Source organism: Haemaphysalis longicornis, unplaced genomic scaffold, assembly GCF_048455015.1.
Source record: "Haemaphysalis longicornis isolate Haplotype H1 unplaced genomic scaffold, Haemaphysalis longicornis Haplotype H1 scaffold_7, whole genome shotgun sequence".
Classification (NCBI taxonomy): domain Eukaryota; kingdom Metazoa; phylum Arthropoda; class Arachnida; order Ixodida; family Ixodidae; genus Haemaphysalis; species Haemaphysalis longicornis.
Window position 1 is genome coordinate 63506434 of NW_027526422.1, and position 27689 is coordinate 63534122.

At 48.8% G+C, this 27689-nt stretch overlaps 1 protein-coding gene and 33 non-coding genes across 34 annotated transcripts in view; all 34 read left to right on the forward strand.

Moving 5' to 3' along the window:
* Window positions 1-1433: 1433 nt before the first annotated feature.
* LOC144145809 (neprilysin-1-like) overlaps window positions 1434-27689 on the forward strand; it is a gene marked incomplete in the record, with an annotated part of 116429 nt that continues 90173 nt past the window's right edge. Inside the window, 1 exon segment of the mRNA XM_077677566.1 lies at window positions 1434-1638. Coding sequence (XP_077533692.1) covers window positions 1571-1638 — 68 coding nt within the window.
* Trnas-uga (transfer RNA serine (anticodon UGA)) lies at window positions 11618-11699 on the forward strand. Its single transcript has one exon. It is a non-coding gene; the product is annotated as a tRNA-Ser (tRNA).
* Window positions 11893-11974, forward strand: Trnas-uga (transfer RNA serine (anticodon UGA)). The gene has a single exon. It is a non-coding gene; the product is annotated as a tRNA-Ser (tRNA).
* Trnas-uga (transfer RNA serine (anticodon UGA)) lies at window positions 12168-12249 on the forward strand. Its single transcript has one exon. It is a non-coding gene; the product is annotated as a tRNA-Ser (tRNA).
* On the forward strand, window positions 12443-12524 carry Trnas-uga (transfer RNA serine (anticodon UGA)). Its single transcript has one exon. It is a non-coding gene; the product is annotated as a tRNA-Ser (tRNA).
* Trnas-uga (transfer RNA serine (anticodon UGA)) lies at window positions 12993-13074 on the forward strand. Its single transcript has one exon. It is a non-coding gene; the product is annotated as a tRNA-Ser (tRNA).
* Trnas-uga (transfer RNA serine (anticodon UGA)) lies at window positions 13268-13349 on the forward strand. The gene has a single exon. It is a non-coding gene; the product is annotated as a tRNA-Ser (tRNA).
* On the forward strand, window positions 13543-13624 carry Trnas-uga (transfer RNA serine (anticodon UGA)). Its single transcript has one exon. It is a non-coding gene; the product is annotated as a tRNA-Ser (tRNA).
* On the forward strand, window positions 13818-13899 carry Trnas-uga (transfer RNA serine (anticodon UGA)). The gene has a single exon. It is a non-coding gene; the product is annotated as a tRNA-Ser (tRNA).
* Window positions 14093-14174, forward strand: Trnas-uga (transfer RNA serine (anticodon UGA)). Its single transcript has one exon. It is a non-coding gene; the product is annotated as a tRNA-Ser (tRNA).
* Trnas-uga (transfer RNA serine (anticodon UGA)) lies at window positions 14368-14449 on the forward strand. The gene has a single exon. It is a non-coding gene; the product is annotated as a tRNA-Ser (tRNA).
* On the forward strand, window positions 14643-14724 carry Trnas-uga (transfer RNA serine (anticodon UGA)). The gene has a single exon. It is a non-coding gene; the product is annotated as a tRNA-Ser (tRNA).
* Trnas-uga (transfer RNA serine (anticodon UGA)) lies at window positions 14918-14999 on the forward strand. Its single transcript has one exon. It is a non-coding gene; the product is annotated as a tRNA-Ser (tRNA).
* On the forward strand, window positions 15193-15274 carry Trnas-uga (transfer RNA serine (anticodon UGA)). Its single transcript has one exon. It is a non-coding gene; the product is annotated as a tRNA-Ser (tRNA).
* On the forward strand, window positions 15468-15549 carry Trnas-uga (transfer RNA serine (anticodon UGA)). Its single transcript has one exon. It is a non-coding gene; the product is annotated as a tRNA-Ser (tRNA).
* Window positions 15743-15824, forward strand: Trnas-uga (transfer RNA serine (anticodon UGA)). Its single transcript has one exon. It is a non-coding gene; the product is annotated as a tRNA-Ser (tRNA).
* Trnas-uga (transfer RNA serine (anticodon UGA)) lies at window positions 16018-16099 on the forward strand. The gene has a single exon. It is a non-coding gene; the product is annotated as a tRNA-Ser (tRNA).
* Window positions 16293-16374, forward strand: Trnas-uga (transfer RNA serine (anticodon UGA)). Its single transcript has one exon. It is a non-coding gene; the product is annotated as a tRNA-Ser (tRNA).
* On the forward strand, window positions 22587-22668 carry Trnas-uga (transfer RNA serine (anticodon UGA)). Its single transcript has one exon. It is a non-coding gene; the product is annotated as a tRNA-Ser (tRNA).
* Trnas-uga (transfer RNA serine (anticodon UGA)) lies at window positions 22862-22943 on the forward strand. Its single transcript has one exon. It is a non-coding gene; the product is annotated as a tRNA-Ser (tRNA).
* Window positions 23137-23218, forward strand: Trnas-uga (transfer RNA serine (anticodon UGA)). The gene has a single exon. It is a non-coding gene; the product is annotated as a tRNA-Ser (tRNA).
* Window positions 23412-23493, forward strand: Trnas-uga (transfer RNA serine (anticodon UGA)). Its single transcript has one exon. It is a non-coding gene; the product is annotated as a tRNA-Ser (tRNA).
* Trnas-uga (transfer RNA serine (anticodon UGA)) lies at window positions 23687-23768 on the forward strand. The gene has a single exon. It is a non-coding gene; the product is annotated as a tRNA-Ser (tRNA).
* Trnas-uga (transfer RNA serine (anticodon UGA)) lies at window positions 24237-24318 on the forward strand. Its single transcript has one exon. It is a non-coding gene; the product is annotated as a tRNA-Ser (tRNA).
* Trnas-uga (transfer RNA serine (anticodon UGA)) lies at window positions 24512-24593 on the forward strand. Its single transcript has one exon. It is a non-coding gene; the product is annotated as a tRNA-Ser (tRNA).
* Window positions 25062-25143, forward strand: Trnas-uga (transfer RNA serine (anticodon UGA)). The gene has a single exon. It is a non-coding gene; the product is annotated as a tRNA-Ser (tRNA).
* Window positions 25612-25693, forward strand: Trnas-uga (transfer RNA serine (anticodon UGA)). The gene has a single exon. It is a non-coding gene; the product is annotated as a tRNA-Ser (tRNA).
* Window positions 25887-25968, forward strand: Trnas-uga (transfer RNA serine (anticodon UGA)). The gene has a single exon. It is a non-coding gene; the product is annotated as a tRNA-Ser (tRNA).
* Window positions 26163-26244, forward strand: Trnas-uga (transfer RNA serine (anticodon UGA)). The gene has a single exon. It is a non-coding gene; the product is annotated as a tRNA-Ser (tRNA).
* On the forward strand, window positions 26438-26519 carry Trnas-uga (transfer RNA serine (anticodon UGA)). The gene has a single exon. It is a non-coding gene; the product is annotated as a tRNA-Ser (tRNA).
* On the forward strand, window positions 26713-26794 carry Trnas-uga (transfer RNA serine (anticodon UGA)). The gene has a single exon. It is a non-coding gene; the product is annotated as a tRNA-Ser (tRNA).
* Trnas-uga (transfer RNA serine (anticodon UGA)) lies at window positions 26988-27069 on the forward strand. Its single transcript has one exon. It is a non-coding gene; the product is annotated as a tRNA-Ser (tRNA).
* On the forward strand, window positions 27263-27344 carry Trnas-uga (transfer RNA serine (anticodon UGA)). Its single transcript has one exon. It is a non-coding gene; the product is annotated as a tRNA-Ser (tRNA).
* Trnas-uga (transfer RNA serine (anticodon UGA)) lies at window positions 27538-27619 on the forward strand. Its single transcript has one exon. It is a non-coding gene; the product is annotated as a tRNA-Ser (tRNA).

The window sequence follows — 27689 nt, forward strand, 5'->3', positions numbered from 1 at the left end:
TAGGTATTCTAAGAATGGCCACAGCATTGAAAGGCGCGGCCCACACCAATAAAAAATCGTGATTACGTGCTGGGTCGAAGTAGGATCACATTGAGATCGCTGGCCACAGAACATACGTCATCACAAAATGTAGTGCCATAACAAAAGTGAAGTCATCAGCAGTGTCATAAACAGGAGTGAGGCCACGTTGAGTTACGTCACCGCCAATTACGTCAGGGTCGCGTAACTGCAGTCAAGCAGCAGTTGTATCAGTGACGATAAATCCTGCAGAGAAATCGAAACACACAGATGATCTCCGTAAACGCGCTGCCAATTATACATTAAAAAAACTATAGCGGAGAAGGTGTAGCGACGGGACATCCGAGTAAACGAAGACTCTTTGTAGAACAATAATTACAAGACAGATGTGGTTGGGAGATTCTTGCAAAATACGTACGAACTGGGCACAGCGGTGAAATATGGGCTAGAAATGCGGGTCGTAAACGCAAGCAGTGGGAATAAACTGAAATTCAACCCTTAAGAATCATTTCGTTGAAACTTTAAACCTTTGCAAGACAGCAAGCCGGCTGCGTCCAAAACACGAAGTACATGCATGCAGTGCCACTCGCACGCCATATATTTCGGCATAATGTGCTTGAAAGCCTCGTACATAATGTTTAAAGTTGAATAGTAGAGGCGCAGAGGTAATAAGCTGCCCCTCGGACTCCTCCTTTTCCTATACTGCCGCGAATCTTAGTAGAACTTCGTGCTGGGCTTGCTTGTGAGTACCGTAAAGTTCCGAAAGACCGTTTACAGAGATATCTAGTAAAAAATACCGGATGGGCGAACTTTCGGGTCAGGTACGATAAACTACAAAAAAGTGGCCGCACCGCCAACCAAAACTGCGAAGATAACAAGTAAAAAATTCGGAAAAGTTGTGTATATTTTGTTCAAAATCGAGACATCGGCGGTGTACGCGGCCGCGCGACGGTTTCGCGGAGGGAGCTCCCTGGGCTTTCGAAGGTGTCGAAGCTAGTGCGATTTTAGGCAGTGGGCGATCTTTGGTGTCTTTTAGTAAATTGAATATTTCATCCCTAAAGGGGGTGGGCGATGTTTCAGAGGATAGCGTTTCCTCGGACCTTAACGGTAGTCCCCATAGTTCGATGCGCAACGAAAAACGCGGACTGCGAACACAGAGTAGACAGCACAGGTGGTATTCTATCCTGCCAGTGTATACTTTGTGTCCTGCTCTGTATACTTTGTGTCCTGTCTTTGTTGCTGATCAGATCATGGGAACGCCTCGAATGCCTCCGTTTCCCGCCAATGCGGGCTGGCCAGCTCTCGGGGCTCCCCAGCAGATGGCAGTGGGAGCGGCGCGAGGCGCTGCCGGCGGCCGGCGGGGAGGCGCCGGTTCCGACCGCGGTGCTGCTGCGTCCTCCGATCCAGGCGCTCCGCAGCGGAGTGGGCCAGTGCAGTAGCGGCAGCCGGAGCATCGAGCGTGAGCGGCGGCATGAGCTGCGGACCACGACTCCGGCCCGGGCCCTGCTGCTGCGGTGCCTCGTAGCGCGCGCGCCTGCCACACCACCACGCCATGGGATCGCCCACCGACGGAAAGCGGCCGCCGCACGAGGAGATCACCTTCACGCCGCCCGACCACAGGTTCGTTCGTTCCCCGTGCTTGTTCTTCGAGTGCAGCCGCGCTACTAAGTTGGCAGCTGCCGGAGCTCCCTTTGCTTCACACGCACGCCGTGCAGCACGCCGAATTCGCGCCTGTCCTTTCGGTTGGAGCTCGTGAACCTCACCTCACACGAACGCGTGAATGCACAGTGAGAGTTCAGTATTGTTGCTAAGCTTTCTGATTTATATAATCCGGACCGAAACCAGTCGTTTCTAGTGCTTAGCATACTTGTTCCGCAAAGCATTCGCGAACTGCTGTTCTCTGGCCCCGCGTTGTAGCCCTTTGGCGGAAACTGCGTGAGGTGCATAGTTACGCGTTACGTTGAACTTGTTCGCATAAAATGAATGACACGAATAGATATGTTTTCACGTGACAACAATCGCATCGTTCGCATTGCCTTTGAGGCTTTCGCGCTGTTTTGTGGAGCAACTGAAAGTAATGAAACCGGCTTCTTTGACTTGTACTTAAGCAGACCGATTCGCCAAGATGCCCACGGAAGAGCGTTTTCACTGTCATACAGCCTAGCTCGGAATCGCACGAGTACAGGTACTTTAATTGTGACAATCATAGCCTGTATCGCATTTGACGATTTTGCAGTGTTTTGTGGAGCAACTGAAAGTAATAGAACCGGCTTCTTTGACTTGTACTTAAGCAGACCGAGTCGCCAAGATGCCCACGGAAGAGCGTTTTCACTGTCATACAGCCGAGCTCGGAATCGCACAAGTACAGGCACTTTAATTGTGACCATCATAGCCTGTATCGCATTTGAGTATTTCGAAGTGTTTTGTGGAGCAACTGAAAGTAATAGAACCGGCTTCTTTGACGCGTGGTACCTAAGTAGACCGAATCGCAAAGATGCCCATGGAAGAGCGTTTTCACTGCCATACAGCCGAGCTCGGAATCGCACAAGCACAGTTGCTGTAATTGTGACAATCATAGCCTGTATCGCATTTGCGGCTTTTGCGATGTCTTGCGAAAGGACCGGAACGAATCGAACCGGCTCCTTTGACTTGTGGGGAACTCCGTAGACCGAGTCGTCATCATGCACACGGAAGAGCATTTTCACTGCTATGCAGGTGAGTTCGTACAGGCAGTACCACCTCCACGTATCTGACCGCGTTTGCGAGTTTTCTGCCCGAGCTCGACTTGTCCCAGTAACATTTCAGAGCCTGTTGACATGCTGGAATGCTATCTGAATTGCTGGCTTGAGATATATTTTTATACCGCAGGAGTCGGGAAATGTGAAAAAGTTTCACACGACGGAAAAAAAAGAAGACGTCTGTTCTTTTTTCCTTTTCCGCAGGAACGAATAAAAACTCGCAAAAAATTCAAAACAATAAAATACCTGTTATATTTGCCCTAGGCACTTAGTGCCGAGGGGTTTTATTAACCCAATCACAACAGATATGTAAGTTTTGTCGTTCGCCTTCAGCAAAGTATTAATTTTTCTTGTCTGCAAGTAAGCTTTGGCTGCGAGACTGCGAAGAATAAGCGTTTAAAAAGGCTGGAAATACCAGCCGACAAAGCCTGATTTATTTTACCCCAATCTAATTTACCTGTTCCGTATGATGTATTGTATTCCGCATTTTCCGCGGTTGTAGCTTTCAACCACCTTTTTCTGAAAGCTGACCAACGGAAAAACCAAGGTTTTACAGCGAAGCCGTCTTGCCCTAGGTTCCTACGAAAAATGCTTGCGTCTACCGCGTCGCAACGGTAAAGGATCGCACGCGTCCGTTGCAGATCTGTCGCAAAATGCTCCGTGGCTATCAATCTAATGTATACGTATCTTGGAAAAAAATATACTGACAATGGACGCTAGGACGACTCTATCAATACACCGAGTTCCATTTACTTGTCATAAAAAGTTAGTTTACAGTGAGGTTGTAAACGTTACATAGTTCCTGTCCGTTTATGGAGGGAGTATGATATACTGAACACAGCTGCGACTCCTTCTGGTCAAAATGTCCCGAAATAAATTGTATGAGAATAGATTTGAAATTAATTCTAAGGGAGTCATGCGTCTACGTCTTCATTCGATCAATACAGTAACTCACCATACATAAACCAATATCCGACAATACAGTTTCGCTGGCCTTCCATCTTGACGGTAGTGGAAGGGCTCTAAGTGTTTTTCTTTTTTCTTTTCTTTCTCGAACAATTTAGTTTTTGGGGAAGCATTGCATGTTTGCCCGCGAGGTGTGTGCGCCGGCACCACCACTGTGACACAGAGTGTCGCAAATAAAGAGGCGACATATTATTTGCAGTATTAAGGAGAGCATCCAAAATGCAATTCACTTAGTGGCCTGCGGTGTACAGCCACCACAACAAGAGCCACAAAAAGAACCACAACAAGGGAAGGAAAGTTGCCTTCTAGGATGACTAGGGCACGTTACACTCGCGCAGTTCGTAGTTCCAATAGAAAAAAGTACGCACTTGCTGTCCACAGGCTGGGCACCATGACCCACAGTCGTGCAAACGTGCGCGAACGCTGACTTTCATGGTAATAAAAAGCAAGCCTGTCAAATTTTACCCGAAGCAAGTCATCTAGAGAAGAAAATACAAGTTGACATTTCTCTGGGAAAGTTGGCAACTGCATAAAATGCTGACTAGGCAAGCAAAGAAGCAAGGGACCAAGCAAGCAAGGGAGCCTGGTGTTTATTCATACATAGCTGATCCCGCATGCGGGTGCGTGATATGTGTTGGGGGGAGCATTTTTTTTTTTCAACGCGGAAGTGACGTATCTTGCCTACGTTGGCGAAAGGGCGCACCTAGCTGGCGTCCGCAAAAAAAGTGTTCTCGAAAGCCGTGCTTGATATTACTGCTGACTGCGACGCGTTCCATCGCGCGTTTACCTAAAAAGAAAACAAAAATCGAAGACACCAAACCCCTTCGTAAGAGTTGTGAATGCGAAAGCATGAACATCCGCTTGAACGCCTGAGACGCCTTGCTTTCGCGTTGTCGGCTGAATTTGTGATGTTGCGCCGCTTGGGACACATTGCTTTGCGATTCGCCCTAACGCTTTCTAATGGCTTCGATCTCTCTCCCGCGAGTTGCGCCGCTGCTTGTTCTTGCCGCCGTGTGATGGGCGAGTTGGCGTCGATGGTGAATTTCGTTGCCTGTCTGCTCCCTCGTTCTACTGCGTTCTTGCCCTCTCTGCAACTACGGTGTACTGGAGAGGACGCCCACTTCTCGCTACTGCCGAATACGGGGTCGCGTTATGGAACGACTCGCGCTATGGAACGCTTCCCAAGGGGCTGTTTCGGTGTTACAGACACTCAAGCCGCCGCAGGATGCTCGGCTGAATAGGCCATTAAATGTTTCAGTGTTAAAACAAAAAGAAAAATTTAACACAAACAAACGGAGCGCGGTTATTAGCTGCGACGCGTTCTATAGCCCGTGCACCAGAAAGGCCTTCGTCTTCTGCAGAGGCAGTGTCGCAGCTGCATGGATAGTGATTCTGCAACAAGCAGCTTCAGTGAGCCCGATATCGGGCTTCTTTGCTTGGCGCCGCCATCAAGAAGACTAGTCGATGAACCTAGGTAAAAAAAAAATGTTTTGTGTTCCAAGCGATAATAATATGGTTAGGGGTCCTTTGCAACTTCTTTTCTCACGAGATGACAAGTTTTGCTTTTGCACCAAATGTTCCTCAAACTCTACCTAGCAATCATATAGCCTTCGCCGATGCCTTGGTCTTTGACCATTATGACACAAGCTGTATGTTGTTGTGGTCGTTGGCTGATATGTTCCGTTGTTCAAAAAACACCTGGCCTCAGCCGCCGTATTTTCTTTGGAAATAAAGTAAGAAGTCTCTTGTGTACGTGACATTTGGGGCACGTTCACAAATTTAAGCGCTGGTTGAAATAGAAAATACTTTTTCTCCAAGTACTTTTATTGTTTTCACCTATAATTATATAATTGAATGGTAGGCAAAATGCCGCGACATGTCCTTTTATTGTTTTCACATATAATTATATAATTGAATGGTAGGCAAAATGCCGCAACATGTCCTTTTATTGTTTTCACATATAATTATATAATTGAATGGTAGGCAAAATGCGGCAACATCTGACTTTGTTCTCTTATTTTTCTCTACCCATCGTAAGCCTTTGTATAAAGCCTTGTATAACAAACGCTTTCACAATCACACGTTTCGGGATGAACTTATCCCTCGAAATTCGCGTTCACAGCATCGGTCACAGCCACAAAAATGGCTGTATTTGTGTAGCGTAGTTTTAACGGGTAAGTAATCTCTGGCGGGCACCCTTGCAGAACGTTGCCGTAACGCGAAATGTGTAACGACTTGCATCTGAACAAACGTTCGTAACTGGCAAATTAAATAATTGCTATAGTAGTGCAAGTGTACCCTTTTAAACGTGGAGGAACCATAAAAAAACAGATCAGTGACAGAACCGTTCTCGTCAGGCCTGAACGCTTTGTGTAGGGCAAGTTGGTCGGACATCGTACAACGTCGTCTGAAGGCTTACTATTTACCATTATGGGTATCTGCATAAAAACCTTCTGGGGGGCTCCCGAGCATAACAAATAATATTAACAGACTGGGAGATGTAAAAAATCCTGCTCCTCTCCCTCTAACGACGACTATGTGAACGCGGAGCTATCTCATGAGGGATTCCTAGGTTTTCGTCCGAGTTTGGGCTTTGGCTCGGAGACGGTTTGGGCATTAACTCGTTGGGATTTGACTTCGACTCGCACGGCGTTTGGACGTTTGATCGCATGGGCTCTTGATTTTACTCTTTGCCTTTTGATTTCGCACGAAGAAGGCTTCAGGTTCAACCATCGTCGTCGTTAGACGAAGGGGTGCATCATCTTTTTAATCTTGCCCGTCCATGTAGCGCTCTCTAAATGCAAATTGCTTCGGGGCAAGTCGGTATGGCGCAATGAGATAAACGTCGGCTTCATAACACGAGAAACCAAGGTTTGAATCCGACCACAGGAAGCGCTTTTTTTTTTTCACTTCAACCTGATCATGTCAGCTTCAGAGAATGTTGGCTTTCCTGTATTGCGTTTTTCACGCGACATACGCCATCAATGAGACAGAAAGCTTCGCTTTAATCAAAGCATAATATTATGTGTGATGTATGTTGGGTGGCGGTAAAAAAGGGTGACGTCACCATCACCGCGTGAAGGTTGTAACAAAAAAAAAAAAAACAATTGCGTCTCGGGGAAAAAAGCAGAAGCAGCGCTCGCAGGCCTTCCGGTACATTAGATTCGGTCGTTTTGGAGTAATCGGATGCCGCTGAGACGTGTTTCTTCAATGCCACCAACGAAACGTAAGGCTGGAAAAGAGGAGCTCCGTAAGAACGCGTATACGTATTATTCGAAAATAATAGTTGCCCCATGCAATTTTCTGGAAGGTTTGCGAGCAAAGCACGTGTCAAGCAACGCGAAAAATCCCGCGAAGGTTCTCAGTACTCTAGCATATATTTAAAATCGTTCCAAGAACACTTAGAGAACTCTAAAACGGCGCGTGATATTTGGCATCAAATTTTTGAGTTTCGTTTTACAGGGAACCATCTGCCGTGGCATTTACGGCCCACGGCAACAAGTGCGGGGTGAGAGGGATGGACCCCTCGAAAATGGGAGAAACTTTCCGATTTGCAACGATAGGCGAACATTACGTACATGCGTAGCTAACATGATCAGAATGAAGTACTTTATATTCTGTCATCACCCTTTCCATCGTTCGTTCGCTGGATTCTTTTGTTTTCTACACACTTCTTGAGGGGGAAGTAAATAAATAATTAAGGAAGTAAATAAATAAATAAATAAATTTAGGCTTGATAAAATAACAAAGCGAAATGTACCAGCATGCCCGACGTCTATCTTTTTCACATTAAGCTACCCGAAGTTCTTTGCGTAACTATTGTCTTCTTATTCGGTCAGAAATCTACTTGTGGTGAAAGGCATTTTTTGTCCAAAGCTCTTCAACATTGGCTAAGAATTCTGATTTGTCGCCTGACATTTTTCAGAAGAGCACGAAACTGTCAATTACTAGCGCCAATTAACGAAGCCCTCGTCACATGTTTAACACTTTTCCCAATGTGCTCGCCTGGACGCACCATACAGGTCGCGTAAGGACCGAGGAAAATACCGCTTCGTATTTCATGGTACAACGGAAATTGATATGAGATTAGATAAATTGTACGCTATTCGCTGTTGCGACCATTTTTTCGTTTAGCCCCGACCCCAGGCAGTTCTTTTACTCCTAACCCAATTCAGACTCCAAAAAGGGGGAACGGTTAAGCCCGGCTGCATAAGATTAATTTATCAGAATATCGACCAGACATAAGCAGCATCACTACTTGAAAATGGCGGAGTTCGGCAAAAAAACGCTATATAGGAAATGTGTCGGCTGCTGATGTCCGCACGAATATCAATATGATCGAAACGTGCTTTAAGGGGTGCTTCATGGCAAATAAATTGATGCTGTGGTGAAGCTAAAAAAACAGAGTTACTAGTTAGGGAGGGTGTCAAAGCTTTGGGTGATAACAATAGCTTGTGGCAATTGTAATTATACTAATTTATTCCGCAGAAGACAGAAGCTTCAGATCGAGCCGATGCTGAAAATCACGGGGTCCTCAAACAATTTTGCCCATACTCTTCCTGTGTCAGCTCAATCGATTGTTTGTCATCCAAGTTTCTTATCTCATCGCTTCACCATATGCCTTTCCGTGCTTTGTAACAAGGAACAGGCATGTAGCTACTTCTATTCTCAACAAATTCGCACTAAAGGTCCCGCCCCAAAGCCTAATTTCACTGTTATCGTCTAATTTCAGCTTCAGCACCTTCCACCCTATGTACGACATAAAACAAAAGCAGTAACTCGTAAATCGCATAGCTGCTCAAAATAGCGAAGGGTAATTGCGGACCCCTGCCGAATTACCTATCTAACTAGCTCAGCCTTTGCGCTGCCGAGTACGAGGTGCCATTTCGATTCGGTCGTGGTGGTCGTTTTTCTGTCGGAAGCGAAAACCAAGAACGCCCATGTGTCTAGTTTTGGCGCATGATTAATGTCTTTACGAGTTTAAATTAACCCGTAAACCTCCATTGCGACGAGCCTTATACACCAGCTAAAATACCCATTGACTGATTACTTTCTTTTCTTTGGCAAATCGCCAACAAATCATCATCTAGGTGCCGTGCTTATTTACCGTGTATAAGACATCGGGTGTGTGCGCGAGGTTCCTGTTTCGACTTCGGACCGTAGCTTTTTTGAAGAGAATACAAAAAGACAAAAAAAGTTATCAGCGTGCACGATATTTGGTGGGAGATCGAGGTGATCAAGGCGAGTACTTTGCCTAAACTCTCCGAATTTTCTGTAAAAAACTAACTCGGAGCCTAAACTAGAATTTTTGCTTATTTTGGAGTATTTATGCGCTTTTGATGCTTCCTTCTACCAACCAAAGCTCGGTTGGAGACTGTTAACTTGTCACTGAAGATTTATGTTGTAGACTTCGCACGCAAGCAAGACAGAAAAAACGAATTTGAGAACTCGCAAGTGGGAATTCTCGTACAATGCCTAGGCCGCTCTGAAATACACTGAGCTCCTCAAAAACCGGCTTCACCACTTTACACTCCCGCACGGCTGGTAAGACGATTTAGCTGGTGCCACGTAGGCACTATGATAGTGAAGTAGGTAGGCCCAATGATCGTTTATTAAATATCTCCACAAGAACCCATGCAAACCCCAGGAGAGCTAGATACTGAACCTATTCAAAATAGGCTTCACTACTCTGTACAAATGCTTTACTGAGAATACATTTTTGAAGAGCAATATGACGAGCCTGATATCAAAGTGCGATGGCCACGGTATTTTTATTAAATACCTCCATAAGACCCACGTGTCCCTATGCACAGCTGTACCTTTTCAAAGTCGTCTTCACTGCACTGAACAAACGCTTGTTGGGAAGACGTTTTTTCGGGGTCCAATATAAGGAACCTGATACCGATGTACGAGGGCTCTAGGGCCTTACATTAAATACCTTCCACGAGCCTCATGTTAGCATACCTATTAAGTGCTGTACACTGAACCTTGAGACAGCTTCACTACTGCATACGAAGGCTTTTCTCGCAATACATTGTAAAAGGAGCAACATAAATGCACTTTAAAAATAGCAACATAGGCAGTTTTGCAAGAAGGCATGAGCCGTTGGAGTGTTTTTGCAAAACTGTGCCGCATGCTGTGCCGCAGGTGGATAACCGGTTCAGGGGAACGGGCCGAACGAACTGGGTTACAACAGGGGCAGTCGTGGCCGAGTGCAAATAGACCTTGAGAAGGCCTTTGATAAGGTCTCTCATCAGCTACTCTATACTATTTTGGAAAAGTAAACCTAGGGAAAGTAATAACGGGGGGCGTAAGACTTGGCGTATAAGGAGTGTTCAACAAGGCTGGTAATAAATAAGTCAGTGAGCCGTCCAATAAATGTCACAGATTCAGTACGGCAAGGATGCCCGCTGTCCCCTTTACTCTTTTGTTTGTACATCGGGTCGTTTTGTGCTAGCATAATAAACAGCAATAGTATTCATGGTTTCCAGTTGCAGGCATGCGAGGTACGTGTATTGGCATACGCGGTCGACATCGCTTTATTTTGTCGTGACAGAAAAATCATTAGTTGTGCAGTTGCGTTGCTTAAGACGTTTTGTGAGTATAGTGGGAGCTCTGTAAATTGGAGCAAGTGCTTGTGATTCTGGCACGGCAAGTGGGACGTAACCCCTAGTGTCTTTGAAGGTATGAACTGCAGGTTGTGAAGGTCAAATACTTAGGCGTTCCACTTGAATACTACAGAGATAGCGACCCGTACTGGCGAAGCCATACGACTGCGATTCGTGATAAAGCGGAAAAGTGGAAAGGGAACGGGCGTGCGCTGTCGATGTTTCCGCGCGCAACGGTGTGCAACATGTTTTTGTTCGCGAAACTTTGGTACGTTTTGCAAGTGATCCACTGTTCTCGCGTCAATGTTCAGCGGCTGCATCGCGTTTGTGCTGTCTTTGTTTGGGGATCATCCTGGGAAAGGACAAGTAGAACGAATCTTTTTCGAAGAGTACGCGAAGGCGGTTTATCACTCTCGCATCTTTTTTTTTTTTTTGAGACAAGTTGTGAATCGTTTTTTTTTCCTTGCGCGAGGTAAAGGACACCTTCCTTTGTTATTCATTGTTACATCATGTCAAAGCTACAACAGAGGAATGCACGGGTATTTAAAAGAAGTTGTACAAGCGACACAATTTCTTTGTGTACGGTTCTCGATGGAGTACTTGTGTGCCGTGTCGAAGAAAAAGTTGTATAAATACCTGGCTGAAATCTGTTTTCAGGTTCCTTTATACCGATCCATGTTTCCGGCGGGACGCGGGCAGAACGATTTGAAACGTGTAAAAGCTATGGCCATTCCTTCTGGTGTAAAAACTTTTTCTTTAAACTGCATGCTGGAGTGTTACCAGTTAAAACATGGATGTTGGAGAAGGGTCTGTTTGTTCCATGGGGTGTGGACTGTTCTTTGTGTAAAAAGCCCGAGACGGTGGAACATGTTTTTTTGGATTGTTGGGATGGAGTGCTTTTGTGGGACGTTCTACAGCGAACATTAAAAAAAGGAGTTTCTGTTTAGCCCTTATGGCATCCGGTTTTTAGCGGTGCAAAACGATAATGGAGTGCCTGATGACCTTGTGATGTTACTGGTCCTCCATGAAATATGGAGGTCACGAATGGCGGCTCGGCACTGTGATGTAGAGGGAAGGCCGGCAAGGCAGTATGAGAGTGCCCAACGTATTGCAGGAATGTGGAAGTGTCAACAATGTTCTCCTGAATGGTTGCATGAATTTGAAAAGGTATTATCAATGCCCCGTTTTTAGTCACGTTATGCTGGCTTGAGTGAAGTCAGCGCTTTTATTATATGTACCGCTCTTTCTGTATTATGTCTGAAACCCGCAATAAAGAAAAAAAAAGAAGCAGTCGTGGTCGAGTGGTTAAGGCGATGGACTTGAAATCCGTTGGGGTTTTCCCGCGCAGGTTCGAATCCTGCCGGCTGCGTCCACGTTTTGCCATTTTTGTTCTCGGAAGTTATCGTTAGTTTCTGTTTCCTTTACAGCACTTTTAGATCACCGAAATGGTTTACATGAGGCCCTCGCCATAACTCCCGCACACCTTCCGACGGGTGAAGAGTTCAGAGACAAAGGAAAAGGGACCAAACGATCCGGACTACATGTAATCCGGTACTACCGGGGCAGTCGTGGCCGAGTGGTTAGGGCGATGGACTTGAAACCCATTGGGATTTTCCCGCGCAGGTTTGAATCCTGCCGTCTGCGTCCACGTTTTGCCATTTTTGTTCTCGGAAGTTATCGTTAGTTTCTGTTTCCCTTACAGCACTTTTAGATCACCGAAATGGTTTCCATGAATGCTCCGCCACAACTCGCGCACACAACGTGGAGGATAACGAGTTTGGAGGCAAAGGGGCAGGGAGCGAACGATCCGGAGTACATGTAATCCGGTACTACCGGGGCAGTCGTGGCCGAGTGGTTAAGGCGATGGACTTGAAATTCATTGGGATATTCCCGCGCAGGTTCGAATCCTGCCGGCTGCGTCCACGTTTTGCCATTTTTGTTCTCGGAAGTTATCGTTTGTCCCTGTTTCCTTTGCAGCACTTTTAGATCACCGAAATGGTTTACATGAGTTCCTCGCCATAACTCCTGCACACCTTCCGGCGGTTGACGAGTTCAGAGACAAAGGGGAAGGGACCAAACGATCCGGAGTACATGTAATCCGGTACTACCGGGGCAGTCGTGGCCGAGTGGTTAGGGCGATGGACTTGAAACCCATTGGGATTTTCCGGCGCAGGTTTGAATCCTGCCGGCTGCGTCCACGTTTTGCCATTTTTGTTCTCGGAAGTTATCGTTAGTTTCTGTTTCCTTTACAGCACTTTTAGATCACCGAAATGGTTTACATGAGGCCCTCGCCATAACTCCCGCACACCTTCCGACGGGTGACGAGTTCAGAGACAAAGGGGAAGGGACCAAACGATCCGGAGTACATGTAATCCGGTACTACCGGGGCAGTCGTGGCCGAGTGCTTAGGGCGATGGACTTGAAACCCATTGGGATTTTCCCGCGCAGGTTTGAATCCTGCCGGCTGCGTCCACGTTTTGCCATTTTTGTTCTCGGAAGTTATCGTTGGTTTCTGTTTCCTTTACAGCACTTTTAGATCACCGAAATGGTTTCCATGAATGCTTCGCCACAACTCGCGCACACAACGTGGAGGATAACGAGTTCGGAGGCAAAGGGGCAGGGAGCGAACGATCCGGAGTACATGTAATCCGGTACTACCGGGGCAGTCGTGGCCGAGTGGTTAGGGCGATGGACTTGAAACCCATTGGGATTTTCCCGCGCAGGTTTGAATCCGGCCGGCTGCGTCCACGTTTTGCCATTTTTGTTCTAGGAAGTTATCGTTAGTTTCTGTTTCCTTTACAGCACTTTTAGATCACAGAAATGGTTTCCATGAATGCTTCGCCACAACTTGCGCACACAACGTGGAGGATAACAAGTTCGGAGGCAAAGGGGCATGGAGCGAACGATCCGGAGTACATGTAATCCGGTACTACCGGGGCAGTCGTGGCCGAGTGGTTAGGGCGATGGACTTGAAACCCATTGGGATTTTCTCGCGCAGGTTTGAATCCTGCCGGCTGCGTCCACGTTTTGCCATTTTTGTTCTCGGAAGTTATCGTTAGTTTCTGTTTCCTTTACAGCACTTTTAGATCACCGAAATGGTTTCCATGAATGCTTCGCCATAACTCGCGCACACAACGTGGAGGATAACGAGTTCGGAGGCAAAGGGGCAGGGAGCGAACGATCCGGAGTACATGTAATCCGGTACTACCGGGGCAGTCGTGGCCGAGTGGTTAAGGCGATGGACTTGAAATCTATTGGGATAAGCCCGCGCAGGTTCGAATCCTGCCGGCTGCGTCCACGTTTTGCCATTTTTGTTCTAGGAATTTATCGTTTGTTCCTGTTTCCTTTGCAGCACTTTTAGATCACCGAAATGGTTTACATGAGTTCCTCGCCATAACTCCCGCACACCTTCCGGCGGTTGACGAGTTCAGAGACAAAGGGGAAGGGACCAAACGATTCGGAGTACATGTAATCCGGTACTACCGGGGCAGTCGTGGCCGAGTGGTTAGGGCGATGGACTTGAAACCCATTGGGATTTTCCCGCGCAGGTTTGAATCCTGCCGGCTGCGTCCACGTTTTGCCATTTTTGTTCTCGGAAGTTATCGTTGGTTTCTGTTTCCTTTACAGCACTTTTAGATCACCGAAATGGTTTCCATGAATGCTTCGCCACAACTCGCGCACACAACGTGGAGGATAACGAGTTCGGAGGCAAAGGAGCAGGGAGCGAACGATCCGGAGTACATGTAATCCGGTACTACCGGGGCAGTCGTGGCCGAGTGGTTAGGGCGATGGACTTGAAACCCATTGGGATTTTCCCGCGCAGGTTTGAATCCTGCCGGCTGCGTCCACGTTTTGCCATTTTTGTTCTAGGAAGTTATCGTTAGTTTCTGTTTCCTTTACAGCACTTTTAGATCACAGAAATGGTTTCCATGAATGCTTCGCCACAACTCGCGCACACAACGTGGAGGATAACGAGTTCGGAGGCAAAGGGGCAGGGAGCGAACGATCCGGAGTACATGTAATCCGGTACTACCGGGGCAGTCGTGGCCGAGTGGTTAAGACGATGGACTTGAAATCCATTGGCATATGCCCGCGCAGGTTCGAATCCTGCCTGCTGCGTCCACGTTTTGCCATTTTTGTTCTCGGAATTTATCGTTTGTTCCTGTTTCCTTTGCAGCACTTTTAGATCACCGAAATGGTTTAGATAAGTTCCTCGCCATAACTCCCGCACACCTTCCGGCGGTTGACGAGTTCAGAGACAAAGGGGAAGGGACCAAACGATTCGGAGTACATGTATTCCGGTACTACCGGGGCAGTCGTGGCCGAGTGGTTAGGGCGATGGACTTGAAACCCATTGGGATTTTCCCGCGCAGGTTTGAATCCTGCCGGCTGCGTCCACGTTTTGCCATTTTTGTTCTCGGAAGTTATCGTAAGTTTGTGTTTCCTTTACAGCACTTTTAGATCACCGAAATGGTTTACATGAGGCCCTCGCCATAACTCCCGCACACCTTCCGACGGGTGACGAGTTCAGAGACAAAGGAAAAGGGACCAAACGATCCGGAGTACATGTAATCCGGTACTACCGGGGCAGTCGTGGCCGAGTGGTTAGGGCGATGGACTTGAAACCCATTGGGATTTTCCCGCGCAGGTTTGAATCCTGCCGGCTGCGTCCACGTTTTGCCATTTTTGTTCTCGGAAGTTATCGTTAGTTTCTGTTTCCTTTACAGCACTTTTAGATCGCCGAAATGGTTTCCATGAATGCTTCGCCACAACTCGCGCACAAAACGTGGAGGATAACGAGTTCGGAGGCAAAGGGGCAGGGAGCGAACGATCCGGAGTACATGTAATCCGGTACTACCGGGGCAGTCGTGGCCGAGTGGTTAAGGCGATGGACTTGAAATCCATTGGGATATGCCCGCGCAGGTTCGAATCCTGCCGGCTGCGTCCACGTTTTGCCATTTTTGTTCTCGGAAGTTATCGTTTGTTCCTGTTTCTTTTGCAGCACTTTTAGATCACCGAAATGGTTTACATGAGTTCCTCGCCATAACTCCCGCACACCTTCCGGCAGTTGACGAGTTCAGAGACAAAGGGGAAGGGACCAAACGATCCGGAGTACATGTAATCCGGTACTACCGGGGCAGTCGTGGCCGAGTGGTTAGGGCGATGGACTTGAAACCCATTGGGATTTTCCCGCGCAGGTTTGAATCCGGCCGGCTGCGTCCACGTTTTGCCATTTTTGTTCTCGGAAGTTATCGTTAGTTTCTGTTTCCTTTACAGCACTTTTAGATCACCGAAATGGTTTACATGAGGCCCTCGCCATAACTCCCGCACACCTTCCGACGGGTGACGAGTTCAGAGACAAAGGAAAAGGGACCAAACGATCCGGAGTACATGTAATCCGGTACTACCGGGGCAGTCGTGGCCGAGTGGTTAAGGCGATGGACTTGAAATCCATTGGGATATTCCCGCGCAGGTCCGAATCCGGCCGGCTGCGTCCACGTTTTGCCATTTTTGTTCTCGGAAGTTATCGTTTGTTCCTGTTTCTTTTGCAGCACTTTTAGATCACCGAAATGGTTTACATGAGTTCCTCGCCATAACTCCCGCACACCTTCCGGCAGTTGACGAGTTCAGAGACAAAGGGGAAGGGACCAAACGATCCGGAGTACATGTAATCCGGTACTACCGGGGCAGTCGTGGCCGAGTGGTTAAGGCGATGGACTTGAAATCCATTGGGATATTCCCGCGCAGGTCCGAATCCTGCCGGCTGCGTCCACGTTTTGCCATTTTTGTTCTCGGAAGTTATCGTTAGTTTCTGTTTCCTTTACAGCACTTTTAGATCACCGAAATGGTTTACATGAGGCCCTCGCCATAACTCCCGCACACCTTCCGACGGGTGACGAGTTCAGAGACAAAGGAAAAGGGACCAAACGATCCGGAGTACATGTAATCCGGTACTACCGGGGCAGTCGTGGCCGATTGGTTAGGGCGATGGACTTGAAACCCATTGGGATTTTCCCGCGCAGGTTTGAATCCTGCCGACTGCGTCCACGTTTTGCTATTCTAACAGCGGAGCTGTTTAGCAAATCATTCGAGTTTCGTGTCGGCTGTTAAAAATACCAAGAAAATGGCGAGCGCACGTGAATCCGCGCCTCGCGGGACCGCCGGGCAGTTAAAAAACCAGCAAAATTCCGAGCGCTCGTGTGTGCGTGCCACGTGGAGTCCTCCCAGTGTCCTCGGCGCACGTTTGTCGAGCCAAGCATACCCACATTGGGAGATTGGCCAAGACTGTCCAACAAAGATGGAGTAAAGGTCGTTGCGGCAGCGAAGACGGAACAAATCGGCTGCTATCGTGAACTTAAACCCTCGTGGGGGTCGTGAGGATTGCGCACAGCTTCTCTACCTTCAAGTCTTACGCGTTAGTGTGAGCTTCCTTCATTTTATTCTATTCTTGGAAGTTATCGTTACTTTCTGTTTCGTTTGCGGTACTTTTACATCCTCGAAATGGTTTACATGAGGACCCGCCATATCTCCCGCACACCACGCGGCGGGTGACGAGTTCAGGGAGAAGGGAGAAGACACCGAACGATCTGGATTACATGCGGTCCATTACTGCTGGGGCAGTCGTGGCCGCGTGATTCCACTTCCGGCCATCGGAGCGTGGGGTGGGGGATTGGTGAGCTCCGTGCAAGGGGCGGTTTTGGCGGGCCTTTCGGCCCGCGGTAACAGGTATGTTGTTCGTGATACGGAAACCCAGGACTACCAAGTTATTCTGCCTCATCTACCATTAGGACCATCTGCCCTTAACACAATATTTTTGCACGCGGACGTCAAAGGAAGGCCGTACAAGGTGGAAGATCTTCAAGACATGCTGGTTTGTCTGGCGCTGCTCCCCTACGTTGTCGCCCTGGGGGTGTGCCACATGAACCATTTGTGGGCGGGGACCCTTAAGGACGTTGAAGCGGCCCCGGAATTGTTGCCGCCGGATAACTTCGAGTTAGAGAATGTCGGTTCCTCGTCATTGAGCCCCCAAACCAGGACGTCCGTTTTAAGCTCGACTGAGTGCTTCACCACTTCGCCGACGACGAAGTGCGAAGCACCCTGGTGCTATACGAAAAGGCCAGTGAAGTGACCAGGGACCGATGGCGTGTGCCAAGCTGCTCCGCCCAGTCTTCGACGGGTCACCCTCCGGCTGAAGTCGGGCATCAGCGTGGACGATCATCCTCACCAGGTACGAGTCGCCGGCGAGATCGCCTTGCCGGTGGTGGCCGAGCAGGTGCCTCTCTGCCTTCGCTGCCACCAGAGCGGCCGTATTCGGCGCGAGTGCCGGGTGCCGCGCTGTGCTCTTTGTCGTCGCTTCGGCCATAACGAGAGCCAGTGCGTACGCACCAATGCCAACGTCGTGGTACCAGGAAAGAATGACCGGCAGACGGAGTTTATTATGGGCGTGGCTGACGCCGAGGAGGCTGCGAAAAAAGGAGGTGACGAACCACCGAGTAGGGAGCCTACATGTAGGCTCCCTACAGCGGCATGTAGGCTCTTACTCGGTGGTTCGTCACCTCGTCGTCGACGGCGGCATGTAGGCTCCCTACAACCGAGGGGGGCCACGCCCACCGAGAAGGTCTAGGCAGACACGCCACCGGAGCCGGCATCCAAGGATCCCGGGACTATCGACGATTTACCTGAAGAGCCGGAAGATGCATGCACCCGCGGTTTAGTCCGCAGGCGAAGAAGGAGCGGTCAACCTCGAGGGAGGCAAGAGTGACTGCATGGAACTCGGGAGGACGCGGCCAGTCCACCCAGTAGGCAAGCGACCCCGAGCAGAGGTGAGCGACGACGGCACCGGGGAGCTAAGCACCGAGGAACCGCCGTGGAAGGCGACCCCGCAGGTTCGACGCGCATCCCTGAAACTGAAGCCCAACATACCTCCGGGTCGCAACAAAGGTCGGTCGGCCGTCACCTGAGTCAGACTGTCGAAAAAGTAAAAAAAAGGAGGTGGAAGGGGGGCGGGGTTGGGGAGGACCAAGTGCAATGCCCGCGCTACGGTACGTAAGCACATCACCGGGATGTAACTTTGCGCAACGATGGCACGGTAGAGCTGGGCAACCCCACCAACCGGAAAAAAAGCAAAGCCAGCCGCACCCGAAGGGAACGAGACACCGGAGGGAAATACGAGCAGCATGCAAGCTGGCGACACGAAAGTGCTGTCTGCTCTGTTTCCTTCCCTTTCTTAAATGCCAGTACTTCAAAGGCCAGTATAAATATTGGCGCGCTAAACGTACGAGGCCTCGGAGAAAGGCGCAAAAAATGTCAGTTGCGTAGAATAATATACGAAAAAGAAATCGATGTTCTGGCGATACACGAGATGAAGATAGAAAGTGAAGAGAGTATTGAAAAAATGATAAAACCTTTGTCAAACAGCTTTAGTGCGTGTGTAAGCCAAGCAGTGGTGTGTGCGGGTGGGTGTTGCATCTTCTTTAGAAATAATGTTGGTATTCAGTTCGAGAGTGTTGTATGTGTGTATTTTGTAGGTTTATTGTATGCGATTTTGTTTGTTTCGGCTATAGTTTTCGCGCATTGTGTATTTATGCACCAACGGTGTGCCGAGAGAGAAATGTGTTCTTTGAATCTGTCGAAGGTTTTTTGGATTGCGAAAGGCATGTCATTTTATTAGGTGATTTTAACTGTGTTTGCGAGAGGGTAGACCGATCTGGCGCCAGTAAGTGGCAAGATTCCAGTATTCAGCTGCTGACAGAACTGCTAGGAAAACACGTGTTAGTTGACGTCGCCCATTGCTCTGTTAACGTGAACACGCTACGGTTCACGCATTTTCAGGGGGCTAGCCACGCCCGCTTAGATAGGATTTATTTGTCGGGTGATTTGGCTCCCAACTGCAAGGGCTATAACGTTGAGTATGTGTCTTTCAGCGATCACTGTTTCGTTTCTTTCTTGCTAAGGGGGAGGAGGAGCAACTTCAAGAAATTTAGCTGGGACCTATGGAAACTAAATACAAAACTTTTAAGTGATGAAATGTACAACGATGATGTCATGGAAGCTTTCAACAAACAAAAAAAGTAACGAAAGCATGGCCTGGGGAGATAGATGGAAACCTATAAAAGAAGATAGTAAACTGTCCGCTGTAGAAAGGGCAGCGATCATTGCAAGGGCTGAAAGAAAGAGTGAGAACGAGCTCAGGAGTAATCTTAAGCGCATGCTCCAACTGGAATGTGAAATGCCGGGCGCTTTCATTGACGACATCTCACAAATAAAAAGCAAGTTGGAAGCCATTGATAAAGAGCGATACCGCGCAGAAGGGTTACAGAAGCGCGCAGAAGGTTTACTAGTAGGGGAGATGCCCACGAAAAGGGCCTTAAGTGATGAAATGAGGTACGCAAAGCGGGATAAAATTGAAGAAATACTATGGCAGGGACGTTTGATTAAAGATGTAGAAAACATAAAAGCAGCTTTCATTGAACATTACACAAATCTTTCTAGCACAGCTTACCCTTGTACGGAAAGATTTAAGCAAGATTATCTTAAATTCATGCAAAGACTGGAAGATGAGGTGAAGGTTCAACTGGAAGAACCAATAACATTACAAGAAACTGAAGCTGCCATAGGGGACTTAAAAGTGGGCAAAGCGCCGGTGCCTGATGGCCTGTCAGCGGAATTTTATAAGAAGTTTAGCGGTGTAGTGGCGCCATTCTTATTTCTAGTTTTCTAAGATGCTTTTGAAAAAAACGAACTACCAAAGTCATTTACAAGAACACACACGGTATTGATTCCCAAATCAGACGATCCTGCTAAACTTCAAAGTGTAACGGGTTACCGTCCAATCACCCTTGCCAACGTAGACTACAAGGTTTTTATGAAAGTGGCAAAAAGATTGCAAAGAATTGTAACATCGCTTGTGGGACCACACCAAACATGTGGGATGCGGGGTCGGAGCATACAGACAAACACACACATTGCTCGCAGTGTGCTGCAGGGCTGCGATATGTTTCAGCAGAAAGTAGCGATGCTACAAATTGATTTCGAAAACGCATTCGACCGCGTCTGTCATGAAATTTTGTTTTGCATTTTATAACATGTCAATGTGGGTGACGTGCTTTTCAGGGGTGTCCACATGGCTTACAAAAATTGCACCACACAACTCATTATCAACAAGGATGTAACAAAAAGTTTATCTGTAGAATCTTCGGTGAGGCAAGGGTGCCCAGCTTCACCTCTTCTTTTCTGTATTTTCTTAGAGCCTTTCTGTTTAAGAATAATTAATGACAATGACATTCATGGTTTTCGTTTGCAATCAAGTGAAGTGAAGCTATTAACCTACGCCGGTAACGTCGCGGTATTTTGTGAGGATAAACAAAGTGTAGACAAAGTAATAGTTGTCACTAAAGAGTTTTGCGGTGTCACCTGCAGTTCAGCGAACTAGAATAAATGTTGTAGTTTTTGGTACGGAGAGTGGGCAGCAACCCCAGAAGTGTTTCAGAACGTCAGCTGGTCGACAACGCCAGCACGTTACCTGGGAGTGCCTTTGAAATACCATCAGAATAGTGAAGAGTATTGGAGGGGGAAAGTGACGGGTCTACCCGAAAAAGCCAACAAATGGCGAGGCCGCGCATTATCCGTTTACGTACGGGCCATCGTTTGTAACCTTTTCCTCTTGGCGAAGCTGTGGTACGTTATACAGATATTACATTGTTAAAGGGCGCATGTCCAGAAGATTCACCGTGTCTTTGCTGTTTTCGTGTGGGGTTAGGTGTGGGAGCGTAAAAGCAGAAGTAATCTGTTTTGAAGTGTGAAACACGGAGGAGTTGGTTTGTGCCATGTGTTTTTACGGCAAATTGTGAACCGTTTTTTGCTCCTAAGGGATGCGGAGGATCCTTTTCTGCGCAAGTTTTTGCAGATGACTCTTCCCAGTGTACTACCTGAGTTTGTTGTGTCCTCCAGTAACAGATGACCTGTAAGATGCAAGGGTTTTTTGAAATTGTTGATGCTTTTTGGCTTCTAGCGGTACGTTTCTCTTTTGTCTACTGTGTCAAGAAAAATGCTAACAAAAGAATTGAAGGATATTCTTTTTCCAGTGCCCCGTTACAGGTCAATGTATTGTAAAGGACCTGGTCAAAATGTTTTGTCACGTGTAAAGAGTTTATCCCAGCGTCAGTGAAAACGTTTTCTTTAAGCTGCACACGAACAATCTTCCAGTGAAGACCTGGATGCAGGAAAAGGGATTATATGAGGTTTGGTCCAGCACGTATTCTTCGTGCAATAAACCAGAGACTGTGGAGTATGTTTTCATGGAGTGCTGGGATGCCATCTTCTTTTGGGATATCCTTCAAAAAACCCTGAAGAAAGAATTGCCTGTAATACCACAGGGAATACGGTATCTCCCCGTTGAGTGTTGTGATGGTGTGCCGTGCGACCCTATAATGGCTGTAGCATTGCATTCAATTTGGAGGTCGCGTATGGCTGTACGCCATGCTGACGTGCACGCCCAAATCGTTAGCAAGTATTTTGCACAGAGCACGACTTCGATGTACGATATTACTACAACTCAGGGTATAGAGCTGGAATGGTTACCAATTTTGGGAGATTTGTGTACTTTTGATGTCTATTATAAATCTTTCCGCCAGCCAAAGCATGGTCGGGGATTTTTTAACCTTTCATTGACGAAGTTTTATTCTGGTGTTCATACAGGCAATAAAAGAAAAAAAATCAGTTGTGGCCGAGAAAGAGAGAGAAGTAAACTTTATTTAGAATGACCGGCGGAGGTAGCGGGGAGGACCACGCAGGGTCCCCCGCCACCCGACGTAGTTAAGGCGTCTTCGGGGTGTTGCCTCCCCGACTCCCGCTAGGCCGGCCCGCTGTCGACCTGTGGGGTTTATACCCCCGGTCTCCAGCCGGCTCAGCCCCACGCGTTTGTCGGGCAAGAGCCACCTCGAGCCGCTGGACGGCCTGCAACTGTTCTGTCAAGTCCTGCGATAACACTGCACGAGCTATGTCTGCGATGGACTTGAAATCCGTTGGGATATTCCCGCGCATGTTCGAATCCTGCCGGCTGCGTCCCCGTTTTGCCATTTTTGTTCTTGGGAGTTATCGTTGGTTTCTGTTTCTTTTACAGCACTTTTACATCCTCGAAATGGTTTACGTAAGGGCCTCGCCATCAATCCCGCACAGAACGTGGCGGGTGGCGAGTTCAGAGGAAAAGGGGAACGGACCGAACGATCCGGAGCACATGTAATCCGTTACTGTCGGGGCAGTCGTGGCCGAGTGGTTAAGGCGATGGACTTGAAATCCATTGGGATATTCCCGCGCAGGTTCGAATCCTGCCGGCTGCGTCCCCGTTTTGCCATTTTTGTTCTTGGGAGTTATCGTTGGTTTCTGTTTCTTTTACAGCACTTTTACATCCTCGAAATGGTTTACGTGAGGGTCTCGCCATCAATCCCGCCCAGAACGTGGCGGGTGGCGAGTTCAGAGGAAAAGGGGAACGGACCGAACGATCCGGAGCACATGTAATCCGTTACTGTCGGGGCAGTCGTGGCCGAGTGGTTAAGGCGATGGACTTGAAATCCATTGGGATATTCCCGCGCAGGTTCGAATCCTGCCGGCTGCGTCCCCGTTTTGCCATTTTTGTTCTTGGGAGTTATCGTTGGTTTCTGTTTCTTTTACAGCACTTTTACATCCTCGAAATGGTTTACGTAGGGGCCTCGCCATCAATCCCGCACAGAACGTGGCGGGTGGCGAGTTCAGAGGAAAAGGGGAACGGACCGAACGATCCGGAGCACATGTAATTCGTTACTGTCGGGGCAGTCGTGGCCGAGTGGTTAAGGCGATGGACTTGAAATCCATTGGGATATTCCCGCGCAGGTTCGAATACTGCCGGCTGCGTCCCCGTTTTGCCATTTTTGTTCTTGGGAGTTATCGTTGGTTTCTGTTTCTTTTACAGCGCTTTTACATCCTCGAAATAGTTTACGTGAGGTCTTCGCCACCAATCCCGCACAGAACGTGGCGGGTGGCGAGTTCAGAGGAAAAGGGGAACGGACCGAACGATCCGGAGCACATGTAATCCGTTACTGCCGGGACAGTCGTGGCCGAGTGGTTAAGGCGATGGACTTGAAATCCATTGGGATATTCCCGCGCAGGTTCGAATCCTGCCGGCTGCGTCCCCGTTTTGCCATTTTTGTTCTTGGGAGTTATCGTTGGTTTCTGTTTCTTTTACAGCACTTTTACATCCTCGAAATGGTTTACGTAGGGGCCTCGCCATCAATCCCGCACAGAACGTGGCGGGTGGCGAGTTCAGAGGAAAAGGGGAACGGACCGAACGATCCGGAGCACATGTAATCCGTTACTGTCGGGGCAGTCGTGGCCGAGTGGTTAAGGCGATGGACTTGAAATCCATTGGGATATTCCCGCGCAGGTTCGAATCCTGCCGGCTGCGTCCCCGTTTTGCCATTTTTGTTCTTGGGAGTTATCGTTGGTTTCTGTTTCTTTTACAGCACTTTTACATCCTCGAAATGGTTTACGTAGGGGCCTCGCCATCAATCCCGCACAGAACGTGGCGGGTGGCGAGTTCAGAGGAAAAGGGGAACGGACCGAACGATCCGGAGCACATGTAATCCGTTACTGCCGGGACAGTCGTGGCCGAGTGGTTATGGCGATGGACTTGAAATCCATTGGGATATTCCCGCGCAGGCTGGAATCCTGCGGGCTGCGTCCACGTTTTGCCATTTTTGTTCTTGGGAGTTATCGTTGGTTGCTGTTTCTTTTACAGCACTTTTACATCCTCGAAATGGTTTACGTGAGGGCCTCGCCATCAATCCCGCCCAGAACGCGGCGGGTGGCGAGTTCAGAGGAAAAGGGGAACGGACCGAACGATCCGGAGCACATGTAATTCGTTACTGTCGGGGCAGTCGTGGCCGAGTGGTTAAGGCGATGGACTTGAAATCCATTGGGATATTCCCGCGCAGGTTCGAATCCTGCCGGCTGCGTCCCCGTTTTGCCATTTTTGTTCTTGGGAGTTATCGTTGGTTTCTGTTTCTTTTACAGCACTTTTACATCCTCGAAATGGTTTACGTAGGGGCCTCGCCATCAATCCCGCACAGAACGTGGCGGGTGGCGAGTTCAGAGGAAAAGGGGAACGGACCGAACGATCCGGAGCACATGTAATCCGTTACTGCCGGGACAGTCGTGGCCGAGTGGTTAAGGCGATGGACTTGAAATCCATTGGGATATTCCCGCGCAGGTTCGAATCCTGCCGGCTGCGTCCCCGTTTTGCCATTTTTGTTCTTGGGAGTTATCGTTGGTTTCTGTTTCTTTTACAGCACTTTTACATCCTCGAAATGGTTTACGTGAGGGTCTCGCCATCAATCCCGCCCAGAACGCGGCGGGTGGCGAGTTCAGAGGAAAAGGGGAACCGACCGAACGATCCGGAGCACATGTAATCCGTTACTGTCGGGGCAGTCGTGGCCGAGTGGTTAAGGCGATGGACTTGAAATCCATGGATATATTCCCACGCAGGCTGGAATCCTGCGGGCTGCGTCCACGTTTTGCCATTTTTGTTCTTGGGAGTTATCGTTGGTTTCTGTTTCTTTTACAGCGCTTTTACATCCTCGAAATAGTTTACGTGAGGTCTTCGCCACCAATCCCGCACAGAACGCGGCGGGTGGCGAGTTCAGAGGAAAAGGGGAACGGACCGAACGATCCGGAGCACATGTAATCTGTTACTGCTGGGACAGTCGTGGCCGAGTGGTTAAGGCGATGGACTTGAAATCCATTGGGATATTCCCGCGCAGGTTCGAATCCTGCCGGCTGCGTCCCCGTTTTGCCATTTTTGTTCTTGGGAGTTATCGTTGGTTTCTGTTTCTTTTACAGCACTTTTACATCCTCGAAATGGTTTACGTAGGGGCCTCGCCATCAATCCCGCACAGAACGTGGCGGGTGGCGAGTTCAGAGGAAAAGGGGAACGGACCGAACGATCCGGAGCACATGTAATCCGTTACTGCCGGGACAGTCGTGGCCGAGTGGTTATGGCGATGGACTTGAAATCCATGGATATATTCCCACGCAGGCTGGAATCCTGCGGGCTGCGTCCACGTTTTGCCATTTTTGTTCTTGGGAGTTATCGTTGGTTTCTGTTTCTTTTACAGCACTTTTACATCCTCGAAATGGTTTACGTAGGGGCCTCGCCATCAATCCCGCACAGAACGTGGCGGGTGGCGAGTTCAGAGGAAAAGGGGAACGGACCGAACGATCCGGAGCACATGTAATCCGTTACTGCCGGGACAGTCGTGGCCGAGTGGTTAAGGCGATGGACTTGAAATCCATTGGGATATTCCCGCGCAGGTTCGAATCCTGCCGGCTGCGTCCCCGTTTTGCCATTTTTGTTCTTGGGAGTTATCGTTGGTTTCTGTTTCTTTTACAGCACTTTTACATCCTCGAAATGGTTTACGTAGGGGCCTCGCCATCAATCCCGCACAGAACGTGGCGGGTGGCGAGTTCAGAGGAAAAGGGGAACGGACCGAACGATCCGGAGCACATGTAATCCGTTACTGTCGGGGCAGTCGTGGCCGAGTGGTTAAGGCGATGGACTTGAAATCCATTGGGATATTCCCGCGCAGGTTCGAATCCTGCCGGCTGCGTCCCCGTTTTGCCATTTTTGTTCTTGGGAGTTATCGTTGGTTTCTGTTTCTTTTACAGCACTTTTACTTCCTCGAAATGGTTTACGTGAGGGTCTCGCCATCAATCCCGCCCAGAACGCGGCGGGTGGCGAGTTTTTGAGGAAAAGGGGAACGGACCGAACGATCCGGAGCACATGTAATCCGTTACTGTCGGGGCAGTCGTGGCCGAGTGGTTAAGGCGATGGACTTGAAATCCGTTGGGGTATTCCCGCGCATGTTCGAATCCTGCCGGCTGCGTCCCCGTTTTGCCATTTTTGTTCTTGGGAGTTATCGTTGGTTTCTGTTTCTTTTACAGCACTTTTACATCCTCGAAATGGTTTACGTGAGGGTCTCGCCATCAATCCCGCCCAGAACGCGGCGGGTGGCGAGTTCAGAGGAAAAGGGGAACGGACCGAACGATCCGGAGCACATGTAATCCGTTACTGTCGGGGCAGTCGTGGCCGAGTGGTTAAGGCGATGGACTTGAAATCCATTGGGATATTCCCGCGCAGGTTCGAATCCTGCCGGCTGCGTCCCCGTTTTGCCATTTTTGTTCTTGGGAGTTATCGTTGGTTTCTGTTTCTTTTACAGCACTTTTACATCCTCGAAATGGTTTACGTAAGGGCCTCGCCATCAATCCCGCACAGAACGTGGCGGGTGGCGAGTTCAGAGGAAAAGGGGAACGGACCGAACGATCCGGAGCACATGTAATCCGTTACTGCCGGGGCAGTCGTGGCCGAGTGGTTAAGGCGATGGACTTGAAATCCATTGGGATATTCCCGCGCAGGTTCGAATCCTGCCGGCTGCGTCCCCGTTTTGCCATTTTTGTTCTTGGGAGTTATCGTTGGTTGCTGTTTCTTTTACAGCACTTTTACATCCTCGAAATGGTTTACGTGAGGGCCTCGCCATCAATCCCGCACAGAACGTGGCGGGTGGCGAGTTCAGAGGAAAAGGGGAACGGACCGAACGATCCGGAGCACATGTAATCCGTTACTGTCGGGGCAGTCGTGGCCGAGTGGTTAAGGCGATGGACTTGAAATCCATTGGGATATTCCCGCGCAGGTTCGAATCCTGCCGGCTGCGTCCCCGTTTTGCCATTTTTGTTCTTGGGAGTTATCGTTGGTTTCTGTTTCTTTTACAGCACTTTTACATCCTCGAAATGGTTTACGTAAGGGCCTCGCCATCAATCCCGCACAGAACGTGGCGGGTGGCGAGTTCAGAGGAAAAGGGGAACGGACCGAACGATCCGGAGCACATGTAATCCGTTACTGCCGGGGCAGTCGTGGCCGAGTGGTTAAGGCGATGGACTTGAAATCCATTGGGATATTCCCGCGCAGGTTCGAATCCTGCCGGCTGCGTCCCCGTTTTGCCATTTTTGTTCTTGGGAGTTATCGTTGGTTGCTGTTTCTTTTACAGCACTTTTACATCCTCGAAATGGTTTACGTGAGGGCCTCGCCATCAATCCCGCACAGAACGTGGCGGGTGGCGAGTTCAGAGGAAAAGGGGAACGGACCGAACGATCCGGAGCACATGTAATCCGTTACTGTCGGGGCAGTCGTGGCCGAGTGGTTAAGGCGATGGACTTGAAATCCATTGGGATATTCCCGCGCAGGTTCGAATCCTGCCGGCTGCGTCCCCGTTTTGCCATTTTTGTTCTTGGGAGTTATCGTTGGTTTCTGTTTCTTTTACAGCACTTTTACATC